General features: G+C 43.4%; 2 protein-coding genes and 1 long non-coding RNA gene across 6 annotated transcripts; 1 reads left to right on the forward strand and 2 right to left on the reverse strand.

The window, feature by feature from the left end:
• Window positions 1-212: 212 nt before the first annotated feature.
• Window positions 213-1828, reverse strand: LOC125539709 (ubiquitin-ribosomal protein eL40 fusion protein-like). Of its 2 annotated transcripts, none has more exons than XM_048703217.2 (3): window positions 1644-1828; window positions 1180-1330; window positions 213-555 (listed from the first exon to the last, which is right to left on the reverse strand). In XM_048703217.2, the coding sequence occupies exons 1-3, from the start codon at window positions 1744-1746 to the stop codon at window positions 456-458; spliced, it is 354 nt and encodes a 117-aa protein (XP_048559174.1). In that variant the 5' UTR covers window positions 1747-1828; the 3' UTR covers window positions 213-455. The 2 variants fall into 2 exon arrangements, with proteins under 2 accessions (XP_048559174.1, XP_048559173.1); XM_048703216.2 differs by having other exon boundaries at window positions 1117-1330; window positions 1644-1827.
• Window positions 1829-4157: 2329 nt separating this feature from the next.
• On the reverse strand, window positions 4158-6064 carry LOC125539710 (uncharacterized). 3 transcript variants are annotated; one of them, XR_007296963.2, is made up of 5 exons: window positions 5722-6064; window positions 5432-5638; window positions 5013-5068; window positions 4751-4894; window positions 4158-4672 (listed from the first exon to the last, which is right to left on the reverse strand). It is a non-coding gene; the product is annotated as an uncharacterized LOC125539710 (long non-coding RNA). The 3 variants fall into 3 exon arrangements; XR_015617392.1 differs by having other exon boundaries at window positions 4979-5068; XR_015617391.1 differs by having other exon boundaries at window positions 4751-5068.
• Window positions 6065-11015: 4951 nt separating this feature from the next.
• Window positions 11016-11815, forward strand: LOC147986705 (uncharacterized). Its single transcript, XM_087542122.1, has 3 exons — window positions 11016-11111; window positions 11201-11368; window positions 11468-11815. Exons 1-3 carry the CDS (start codon window positions 11016-11018, stop codon window positions 11813-11815), a joined length of 612 nt encoding a protein of 203 aa, XP_087398248.1.
• The last annotated feature ends 457 nt before the right edge of the window (window positions 11816-12272 follow it).

Here is a 12272-nt window from a genome sequence, read left to right on the forward strand (position 1 = left end):
TAATCTGATTTCACTACTGGAACTCTGTTTGGCACGCACATGGACGGCATTTGGTTTCCTAACAAAATGGGCACCAGATAGAGATGTGCAGCAGCAAATGCAGAGTTGCAAACATTAATTTGGACAACGAAAGTTTGCATTTCATGTAATTAATTAGCAGGAAATGCTGGCCTGAGAAACTAGATTCAACCATAGCACATGACAGAAATATAGGAAGCAAGAGCACTACTTGACTTCATCATCATTCAAGCTAGCTAGTAGATCTCAAATACTTGATTTCATCATTCATGGAAGAGCGAATTGCAGTACTACGACAGAAACTAGTAATACAAGAGCAACTAGGTAGCATCATTTAAACTAGGATGAAACTTTATATCCGAGAAAGACTCGAACCAAACTGTGAACTCCCGGTTAATCCAGCTATGGCATGTCACTTAGGTCATGTTTCCAATGCTTCAATGGAAGCGCAGCTTCTCCTTGGGCCTGATGTCATTGCTGTGGTCGCACTTCTTCTTCCGGCAGTTTGTTGACCTGAGGGGCAGGCGTGCATAGCACCTGCAACGCAAAATCATGGACAAGTTAGGATATACGTACACACTCTTGTGAATGACCATAGCTAGTACTTGTGGCAAATAGAGTAAGGCATCAACTAATACTCCATCCAAATGGAGTACTTGATTAAAAGTATGCTAATAAGTTACTTTCCTGGATCCAAACCACACAGAGATATGATCTACATACGCAATCGATCCCCATCCAACAGACGACAAAACAAACATCGTAATTCACAATTAAGCTTCTGTCATGCATAGACATCCAGATACAAACGTATGTAAATAACAACAGCATATCCCAGCATATCAATGTATATGGTGAAAGAAATAGTCCATCTACACCTCAACTAGCGCTTGATAAAATCATAAAAAGTACACTAATAAGCTAGTAGTTATCTGGATCCAAACCACAGACAAAGATATGATCCCCATTGAACAGAGCACAACAGAAACATGGCAATTCACAAGCTCATAGACACCCAAAGTTGCAGACACAAACATGCATGTAACAGCGGCATATCGATGCACAGTGAAAGAAATTGTCCAAGGAGTAGTAACATACTTGCGACACACAAGCTTGTGCTGCCTGTACTTGAGCGCAAGCGCGAGCAGGTTAGGCTCCAACCTGAACGGGTAGCACGAGCCCCTGCCACCGCCGACGAGGCGCAGCACGAGGTGAAGCGTGGACTCCTTGTGGATGCTGTAGTCGGCCAGGGTGCGGCCATCCTCGAGCTGCTTCCCCGCGAAGATGAGGCGCTGTTGGTCCGGCTGGATACCTGCAGTTATTGAAACCAACATAGCGTCCGCAGTTAATTTGGCACCACAAGACGTCCGCAGTTAATTTGGCACCACAAGATCCAGGCGGATGGCCTACAAAAGGAGCCTAATTTGTCCTACCCCGAGGTCAATTGCAAGGCAATCCAACATATAAGCTAGCGGAGAAGCCATGATATTTTCTAACCCAAAAATGCTCGTCACGGAGGACGATCTGCTCTGAATCGGGGCAAGATCATCGAACAAAGCAGCAACAGAACCGACGCCGGTGAAGGCGACCGGAGGCCGTCATGGGCGAAGGCGGAGGGCGCGTACCTTCCTTGTCGTGGATCTTGGCCTTGACGCTGTCGACGGCCGCGAAGCTCTCCACCTCGAGCGTGATGGTCTCCGCCCTCAGCGTCTTCACGAAGATCTGCATCCTTGCCGCCGGTTGCTGCCCCTGCTCTCCTCTCCCCCGCTCGCCGGGTGGTGATGAAATGGTGAGAATGGAAGCGCCGCGGACGTGGGTGCGCTTTTGTAGGAGGAAACGCAGCCGTCAAGAAAACCCTGAATCCCTAGTGAAGCGAGGCCGCGAAGGCCGGAAGTCGGTCGGAGGAGCCGTTGTGGCCCATTGAAGGCCCAACATCTAAGGCCGCTTTCATTTTCTTTCCAAACCTAATGATCTGACCATGTCTTAAAAGCAAAGTCGTCCATTTTTTGCTGAAATTATTTGGCATTTATGCATTCCAAACAGGACTCCTATATCCGCAGCATCCATGAGCTTTATTTTTTTGTAAAACAAATTGAGTATTTATTGGCCAATTAATATCTCGTAATTCCAGTTACAAAATAAAACATGGTAACTAATACGAACAGTCCAACCTTGCAAAGTATCAATCCGAACCTCTTGACACAATAGAAGTATTCGTACCTCTTTCTGAAATGCGAGTAAATTATACTATTCATTATATATAAAATATTTTGCGGCACTACTTAAGATTTTAAATTTCTCTTTATCATAATTTATTGGATTTAAGAAAAGTATCCCCGTTTTTAAAAATGCTAAGTAGTACCACAAAAAAATTAAACTAATAATTTGTGGTTCAAAAAAACAGTTAAACGGTGTTACAGTTCTGTCCAGACAAGGTAACTTGTGCAAAATTTCTTGAATCTGGTAAGTTGTGTCAAGGAAATTTTTCATACCATTAATAGTCTCATTTACTTTTACCGCATTAAGTTGACGGTAATATAGTTGAGTATAACTGCATAGGACCAACACTTGTCTTAGATATTAATTATGCATCATGTTCATCTCATAAGCATTGCCTAAGCAGCAAGTCGCATTGTATTAAGGATTAACTAGATCAGGAATGGCGCGCGTTGCTGCGCCCGTGTATTAGGAATTTTGGATGAAATAGATTTGCAAATTTTTTTTGTAAAAACATCTATTTTGTTTATATATATATATTTTTAGGATGTTATGGGCCACGTAATAGAATTTCTTTATTTCTTGGGTTGTTGTGGGCCTTTTTTTGTGAAGTGCACACGCAGTCACATCAATAGACCATGGTTTTCTCAAAAAAGGAAATATTATATGTGGGCCTTTAATGAAATATTATATGTTTATCAATGGGTGGCAATAATAAAGTTCTTATGGCTTTTCATTTTTCATTCTTGATTACGTATTTGTAACTGATGAGTAAAAAACTTCTTTTAAAATATTATGTAATGACCACTTGTTTTCTCGAACACAAAGGAAGCAGAAATGTGTGGGTGCTTGTCCCTGTCCTGCACCACAAAGCAATTGCTGGTTCCGTCTTCTCTAGGCAAATCGTCTGCACCAAGATAAAGATCAATGATTTAGTCTTTGTCAGCTGCTCTGGATCTTGCCTTTTTGAAAATCAAATATGGCAAATCATACTTTTCAGTACTATTTTTATTATGTTTCCAACAACTGTTAGGCCTGGACAGATTTTTTGATATTCGATTTTTCTGCTTGGGCTCGCTGTTGTTTGTTGATCCCTGAAATTGTAGTACTTGGGGACGACAGGGTCGTGTTCCAGGAAGGGGTACAGGTTCTGGCTGCCGTCCTCGAAGTTGTTCTCTTTGCATGCAACAATTGCAGGCATATCCATTCATTCGTTGATGAACAAACATCACTGGAAATTCAAAGGTTACTATCCTAAATGTGTATGCCTATGACCTTTTTTAAATTAAGTGTCTCGTGTCAAGAGAAATGTACGCTCAATGCTCATGTCTGAACATTACAATTTAGATTGTAGATTTTTCTACCATAAATGGAGGGCATGTACGAAAGTTGCAGTATGATTGTGTTTATTACTTGGATCTCAAGTAAGCAGAAGAGCTTTGTCATTCCCATCTCCTTGTCAACCGCCTCATCTTGACAACACTACTGATATTGGATGCACGAAGTTGATTTATGTATGATCCTCTCATCTAGATCCAGGTCCATATCAAGAAATTGATTATAGCTGAATAAAGTCCAATAACATTGGATCGAGATGTATACAAGTGAAGAGCACATCATGTTGTATATAGATGAAGCAAAGTAGTACATACTAATTAGATCATACAAGAGATCCAGGTTAGTTCACCTTGTCATATGGTGTGCAAATATTTTTGAATTTACATGGGTAACATTGCCGCATTTTATACATAATATGCAAGTACCGAACAAAATTTGATATATTTGAAAGATCTCTTACTGGGATGAATAAAATTACTCTGTAGAAAGCACCAACTGGGCTTCTTATACATCATTCACATTTCAACTAACTGAAGCACAAACTAATAAGAAGCATGTTGTCTGTGTGATGGAGCTTTGCCAGATAATTTGAAGAATGCATTCCCATTAAAACAGTTTATACAGGATGGGTATAGTGCAAATACTATAATACAAGAAACATTGCTGCCATTGCCTCTTACATGTGCAAGTACCAAACAGAATTTGACAGTTGTCAAAGATCTCTTACTGGAAGAAATAAAATTACTATGTACCAACCAACAAGTGAGCTTCTTATACACCATTCACCTTTAAACCAACTGAACCACCACCTAATAATAAGCATTCTATCTATGTGTGAAGCACCTTGCCAGAGAATTTGAAGAAAGCATTCCACTAAACAGTCAGGATGTGTATAGTGCAAATATTGTAATACAAGAGACTTGTATGATGCCATGAAAAAGAGGTGCAAGATTACATATGTACGCGCACAAGCTGGCCCAGGAATCGGCCGCGACGATGACGCCATTGTCGAAGATGAAGGAGAGCGTGGTCGTCTCCTTCTTGTGGTTCACCATCTCCTTGGCCGCCTTCTGGAATTCATCAAACTGCCACCGGGAAACTACAACAGGGTGCAAACGGATCAAAGGCCGATGGATTGCGGTGTGAGGAAAGGGGGTCAAGGGAGTGGGAGGCTCACACATGCGTTGAATGTGGGGAACTCTGAGGGCGAGTTGGTCGACGGTGTCGGCGGAGAAGAGGCCACCGAACTTGTCGCTGCCGGGTGTGGCGGCACCGAAGTGGTTCTTGAGGGTGGAGAGTGTCAGGCTCCATCTATCTGAACCTGAAAAGTGTCGATCTTCAGTTAACTGGCGCGCATCTAGAAACCCTTCGTGGGATCAAACAGCTGTCATCGCTCGATCAAAACCTCAATTGACAGCCGAGATGTACAATCTTTTAACCTCTGAATGAAGATAATCATTGCAGTACACATATTTGGTAGACAATCTTTCAACCACTGAATGAAGATAAGAAAGAGAGGTTGTCAGTCCCCTAACGAAAATATAATCATTGCAGGAATGGTAAAGGCATGCACTTGTTAATCTTGGGCTCATCGGATACGGCTGCTGCAATGGTGCAGACGAGCATTGCGCCGCTAGACCATGGCTAGGGTTTCATCAGAGTGCTTGCAAGAAGAAAGATAAAGCCAAGGTGTCTTCCATATTGTACCAGTACTTAAAAAAGGTTGCAATCTTGTAATGGAGAAATATAAATTCAGGGGAGATAACAATTGCAAAACCTCGTAATTAGGTTCTTGATCAGTTAGCACACTTTGAAAACATGGAGATATGAGGTATGGCAGTTCATGGAAACTAATTACCTGGCTAGCAGCCGTTGTAGATTGAAAAATTCCTTGAACCAAAATATGAGAACCAGCCAAAATATTCGCCGGAATCATTTGACCAGAATTGTGCTGAACACCAATTAAACTTTGTTTCATGCAGAACTCATCATCATCCTCGCATTAGTGCAGAAAAGAATTGAGCAGAGTCTACCGGTTGTTCCATGTCTTGAATAAGAAATCGATCTGCACAAATAACAAGGAGTTGGAGAATGTGCAGTGCAACAGTAAAATAATGGTTATATTTTTATGAACTGCAGAACACCCACACGACTGCTTGTAGTTGGTGTCCACCCCTAAACTGACAGTCGACCAGCATGTGCAAGTAACAACTTCCTTTCTTCCCCGTTGGCGAGACGAACAACAGCCAGCGATTGGACAAGGATTTCCATTGGCGTGGAGGACCTGCAATCCGGTGGTGGTTGCGGACCTAGGATCCGCCCAAGGTTGAGGTCGGTAGGATGACTCGGGAGGGATGGGTCTGCTCGCCTATCCCCTCGTGGCGCCTCGGTTGGATTAGTTCCTCCTCTGACTGCCCCACGAGTATGGTGGCGGCGCCGCCTGTGTCGTGGTTGAAAGAGGGAGGAGAGATGGGGCTGGGAATCGAACGGGAGGGACAAGAGGTCAGGGTTAGAGAAACGAGCGATCACCGGGAATGGGCTGGCCTACGGTCCAGTTAACCATAGGGCGCCGTTTCGGCCTGTGGAGCAGCTGCCCATAGGACAGTAGGCCCAATATTAACCATGTGCGGGACAGATCGCTTCACACAGAGATCGAACGACCAAAAACATCCAGATCATGAAATCGGACGGCCTAAAACGCGAATCGCTGAGAGGGCTCGCTTTAGGTGCGGTTATACTGTTCTTAATTTGGATATTTTGTTAAACACTAACCCTATTTTATTTGCCATTTTATTGAATGTTGAATATCTAAACCCTTGTGCCTTTTGGTGTTCTACCCCAAGACTCACCTTGATACTTTGCACATGTCCTTTTTGTGATATTTCGGTGCTACCCAAATTATCTCACATTTTCCCCTCTCTTATGAACCACTTCTAGTTCAATCCCGTTTATCCATCAAAATGGATTTATTTTCTAAATAAATTATAAATGCGCACCAAATGGGTTAATTACTTCTGTGTGGCCTTGCACCAAAATCTAGCCGGTCCTCCCACAATAGAAAATTGGGCTTGCAAAATCCCAAAAGCTCTCTCCACATCTTTCTAGCCGCCTGCTGAGCATTGTGGAAATCAAGATTTTTCTTACCTTTCTGTTTTTTCAACGGCTTCACAAATGTTTGCCATTTTGGGTAGATGCCATTCGCAAGACAACAGCCATAGTTGTATGTACGGCCATTTGCTACAAACTGCACCGGTGGCAGTTCACCATTTGCAATCTTATTCATCAGTGGTGACCGGTTGACAACGTTGATGTCATTCAAAGATCTCGGTATTAAAAAAAAGCATGCCAAATCCAAGTCTCTTGATGGGCCACCGCTTCAAGGATTATAGTGGAACCCTTTTTTTGGACATGGAATTGCACATGCCATGCCTTAGGACAATTCTTCCAACTCCAATGCATGCAATCTATTGAGCCAAGCATACCTGGGAAGCCGCGAGCTTTGTTCATCTCCAATAGCTTTACGGCGTCTTCAGCATTGGGAGATCTCAAATACTCCTGGCCAAACACTTGCACAATTCCGACTGCGAAGCGCTTGACACACATGATGGCTTGGCTCTGACCCATGGCCAAGTGATCATCAACTAGATCAGCGGGGATACCGTATGCCAACATATGCAAAGCGGTTGTCACCTTCTGAAAGGTGCTATGCCAGAGCTCTCCGACGGCATTCCTCCTTTGCTGAAAAAACCGGTCATGGCTCGCTAGTTTCTCTGCAATGCGCCCGAACAACTCAGTGCTCATCCTAAACCTGCGACGAAAGTACGACTCGGGGTATGTGGGATTCTCCACAAAATAATGCCTGATCAATCTGTTGTGGGCATCGATCCTATCCCTCCAATTTTTTTGCCGACCCATAACCAAACCACCGTGCTTCAGTTTTTTATTGATGTGCATAGTTAGGATCATTGCAAGATCCTCCTCCTCTTCCATATCAAATTCTTCTTCGAAAGAATCATACGATGAACTCATCTACAATGTTCAATTTAAACTAGGCTATAAAAACTACAAACAACATGCACCAAATTCATGTAAAAAATGTGAAGTTGAAGCAATACATACCTCGCGGGTGTTTTGTCGAACACCTTGCGGGCGCCGAGCGGCAGTGGGCGCCGGGCGCTATTCGTCGGAGAAGCCGCGGCGATGACGGGCGGCGGTGACTAGAGGGAGACGGGGGAAGCTGCGGCGGCACGGGGATAGGTCGGGGAAGCGCCGGAACGGTCACCGGAAGAAATGGGGTGGCGCGGGCGGCGGCGGCACCAGCGACTGGATGGGGCAGGTGGAGTTGCAAGCAAGCGCTCGATAGTCTAGCGCGCTGGAGCGGGCGCAGCAAATAAGCGGCGCGCGCTGGCGTTTCGGCCGGCGTGCTGAACTGGATATGCCGCACACGCGGTTTTTGCGCCTCCGCTGGAGCGCCCGAAGCGGTAGCGCGCGCAAAAAGCACTAATTTTTTGACGCAGCGCTTATATAGCACGGCTGTTGGAGATGCTCTTAGTATGGTCTAGAAAGGCTAAATTTTAAATCATTTGGAGCTTGTTTACTGCCCCAAATATTTAATATACAATCATTATACTTTAATTAATAAAAATGTTTTTATTAAATAAAATTGGTTTTGGGCTAGCCATGAGCGTAATTAACTAAATTGCGCCTGTAGGGGTACCCTCTCTCCCCTAGGCCTAATAGCCCATCTTTATAACCAGCAACCCCATGGAAACACTCCCCAAAGACACACACAAACAAACCCTAACCCTAGTTAGGGCTCCAACTGATCTAATACCAGCCACCACCATGTCTTGAGATCCTATCGCCAAGATCATATCCAGACTGGCGCGCCGCTGCCCTAATCCATGAGCCCGTACAACACGAACCAGATATGTGTGTCGCTGCCGTTTTCCATCGGAACTACTCCACCTCATAACTTGGTCGCTGGAGCCGCCACTTAGCACCGACAACCCTTTGGTGGAACCACGTAAAATATATCGAGCAAAGCATGTTCTTTAATATTATGATATGATTTTCTCCTTTGAACAACCCCCCCCCCCAAGCTTAAGGCAAAGCTTCATGCTTGTTTTGAGAAAAAAAATTCTCTAATTATGGCATGTTGTTTATGATGTGGCATATATTCTCCCATAAAAGCATAGATCATAACCTTGAAACTTATTATGCTCATAGATGGGACATTATTGAATTTAGCAACCCCTCCTAGCGAGGAAAGAAATAGCTTAAGCATAAAGAGAGGGAGACTAGTGCCATTTTTCTTAAATAGTCTAGCAAAATCTTCAACTTTGTGGAGATGATCAAAAACACTTTAACTATCCAATCCGTGAAAGTTTAGAGTTTCATAAATTTTAATAACTTTTGGTTCCATAGGAAAACCATCAGCATCATCTTCAAGATATATAGGAGAGGCAGAAAATTCATCATCGGGTAAAAACAAGTCTTTTAAATCTCTTCCTTTAAATAATTTTTCCAAAGAATATGGATCTTTATCAGTGTCACATTCTCTAATAGCTTTGGCAAATAACAATTCAAGTTTAGGGGATTGGTTGGAGTAGGTGGTGTTCTCAAAATAGGAGTAGGTGGTGTTATCAAAGTTGGAGCGGATGGTTCATCTTCAAGTATTTTCTTATCTTTTAACATAGCAAAATGACCATCAAGTAGTTCTCCCAAAGGAGGAGATTCAGTAGCTATGACAATATGGTGGCTGTAGTTGTTTATGCAAAAAAGCAGTTTCATGAGCAATTGCGAAGTATAAGTAACTTAAAATAGCGTTAAAATGTAGGCATAGGGATGGATATTGGGATGTTTCATGGGTGACTTCTAAATGCCAAAGACAATCCATGTGGGTCACTTCCTAGGTCATGTTCTAGATTTATTGTAGGCATGCATCCCATAACTTGAGAGACATGCTTAACAAGAACTTGACTCTCGTCTACACTCATACCCTCCCTTGTAAAGGGGTACTAAGAGAAAACGAAAGTTAATTAAAGTGACATTAGGGTCAACTGAAACAATGCATTAACACACTATGAGTACATGTTATTCTCAAATCAAAGCCATTCCCTTTGATATACTAGTCAGTCAGTCTCAGGGTCTCTGGATCAAATTTGTAATAGGTGCATATGACTTGCAGTTACAATCATGAAAAAGTAGACATAAAAGACATAATGGTTCAGATCTAAAATCATATTACTCGGGTCCTAGTAATAAGCATTGGTCACGGCAAAGTCATAACAACATCAATTCTCAAACAATTTTCACACTAGGAATCATCCCCACATCAATATGAAGTCTAATACATGATAAATCGCATAGAATTCCCATCCACCCCATGTTCCTATAGCGGATTACTCACACATCATTGTGGAAGCATGATGGTGGTGATGGAGAAGGGGTTGACAGTGGTGTTGGTGAAGAATTGTCCTCTTCAGAGGAAAACCCTAGCCTCCAGCAACCCTTTGAACAAAAAATGATGGCGGTGGCGTCTCTACGTGACAAAAAAGATCATCGGTAATTTGAAGGAGGGTTTTGGAGAAATATAAAGCCAGGGGCACCAGAGGCTGGCCAAGGGAGCCCCGCAGGCTATAGGCGCCTGGTGTAGGTGCTTTGGGGCCCTGATTGCCAAGGGGGGCGCCTATGCAATGTGGGTCACCCTCTAGTTCTTCCGATTGTTCTTTGTGTAGATCCACGGAGTGCTGCAGTACCTCTAGATCAGCATGTGTGGATACCTCGGAGGTGTATTCTTCTTCGACACTAGATCGACGGATCACTCCAAAGAAATTCTCACGGCTGGGAGATACAACCTAGCTACGGGAATCGGCGAAATTTCACCAACTCCTCCTCTACTTCTGTTGCATGAATCATTGGTAGGATAATGGTCACTTGTACCTTCATAGTGTTTGTTGGTGTGATCGTGCGCCAATATTTTGTTGTTGTTGTTGTTGTTGTGTAGTACATTCCCTTAGAATCGGTACTTGCATGTTTCTTTTGATGGCCACCTCTTGCATGGCTTGGTTAGTGTCAAAAACGCTCTTGTATTATGGGACGGAGGGAGCGGCATTTATATGCCCGTGCCAAAATGCTAACCAACATCTTTGAGAAAATAAAATAGGGACGCGGTTTTTGTCCTTCGCGTTCCATTCATAGTGGCAATCCAGTCCGCTAGCGCTAGCATGTGGATTCGCGTTGCATGTCGGCCAGGACAGAGTGGGACCGATGACTGCTCTCGTATTCATCTGTATCTCAATTTATCACCCCTCCACTCCCACCGTATTCCACAGTAACGGGCCCCTCTTCCCTGCCCCCACCACCACACTACCCCCTTCTTCCTCATTTGTCTCTAGCAAAACAGAGCATTGACCACGAGCTGTTCTTTCTCAGCGTCAATGGCGCCTAGGAATGGCTACACAGGAGAAGGAGGGAGCTCAGTCATATCCACAGATCTAAGCCATGGCAGTGTTGAATCAGGCGAATCTCTTCAGGTTATGTTTGCTCCCCTCTATTTTCCCACTCCCCCTTTTTTTGGTCAGATCCGCTTCTTCTTAACCTCTTTTCATCTTCTGATCTGCAGCCCGTCCAGCCTACGGCCGATGTACCTCCAGAAGAGATTCCAGATCCAGAGTTCTTCGGCATAGATACTTCCTCTCCACATAGGTGCCATCACGAAATGCGTCCAGCAAGAAAAGTGGCTTTCGTCTACGCGGCCACAGGCAGGAGGTTCCTTGGATGCCCTCTCTCGGTGAGCATTTAGTATCTGATTCAATTATCTAATTTTTTGCATTTCTGTTTGCAGACATTCAAATTTCTTCTATATCATCCCAATTTTATCTGTATGCAGGGACCTGATAGGTGCTCCTGGTTCATGTGGATAGATGAAGCATGGGGTCCTGTACTTAGCCGTTCATTAATACAACTCTGGGATCAGGCTCTCCTGGACTCTGAAAGAGCAACAAGGTTGCAGACAAAGAAAAAGGAAATGGAGCAGGCATACTTAGAGTTGTGGACTGAGAGGAGCAATATGGAGATTGAAAACCAGCAGGTGGTCAACAAGTTGAAGACCACAATACTCGACACTGAGATTAAGATGTCAAGGAGGTTGGAATTTCACATTAAGATGTGTGTGGCATTTATTTCTTCAGCTGTTACCCTTGCTTCAGTGCTCGCTTATGTGCTGTCTGCACACTAGTGTAGTTTGTTGCTGATCATGTATGTGCTGAATCAGGATGTTTCGCCACATTGTATGACCATTAAGTTACACCATTATGTTTTATTCCATATGTGCCAACTTAGTTGTAGTTTGCAGAGCCCGAATTAAGTTGTTATTTATCCCTAAATATTTTATTATTACCTCCCTTGGCAAGATCACTCATGTTCGATTTTGTTTCTACTGGCCGCGTGCAAGAATTGTTTTCCATTGAAAGTGTTGCATATTAGAGCTGCAAAAGTACTCTTGCGAAAAAGCAAGAAGTTTGTTAAGTTCTTGAGATGATACATATAAAGTTCCATAGGCATTTCTTCAATTTTTACGCTTTGATAAGTATACAGTTTGTTGCTTCCTGTCATCAGTACCCATTTTAAAACAAATCACTAGAGTTATCCTTTTTTTAATATTTCGACTACGATGGTGCTTATGCAATGCATAT

The sequence above is a fragment of the Triticum urartu genome, chromosome 2A (genome assembly GCF_056163025.1).
Source record: "Triticum urartu cultivar PI428250 chromosome 2A, HENAU_Tu73, whole genome shotgun sequence".
Taxonomy (NCBI): Eukaryota; Viridiplantae; Streptophyta; class Magnoliopsida; order Poales; family Poaceae; genus Triticum; species Triticum urartu.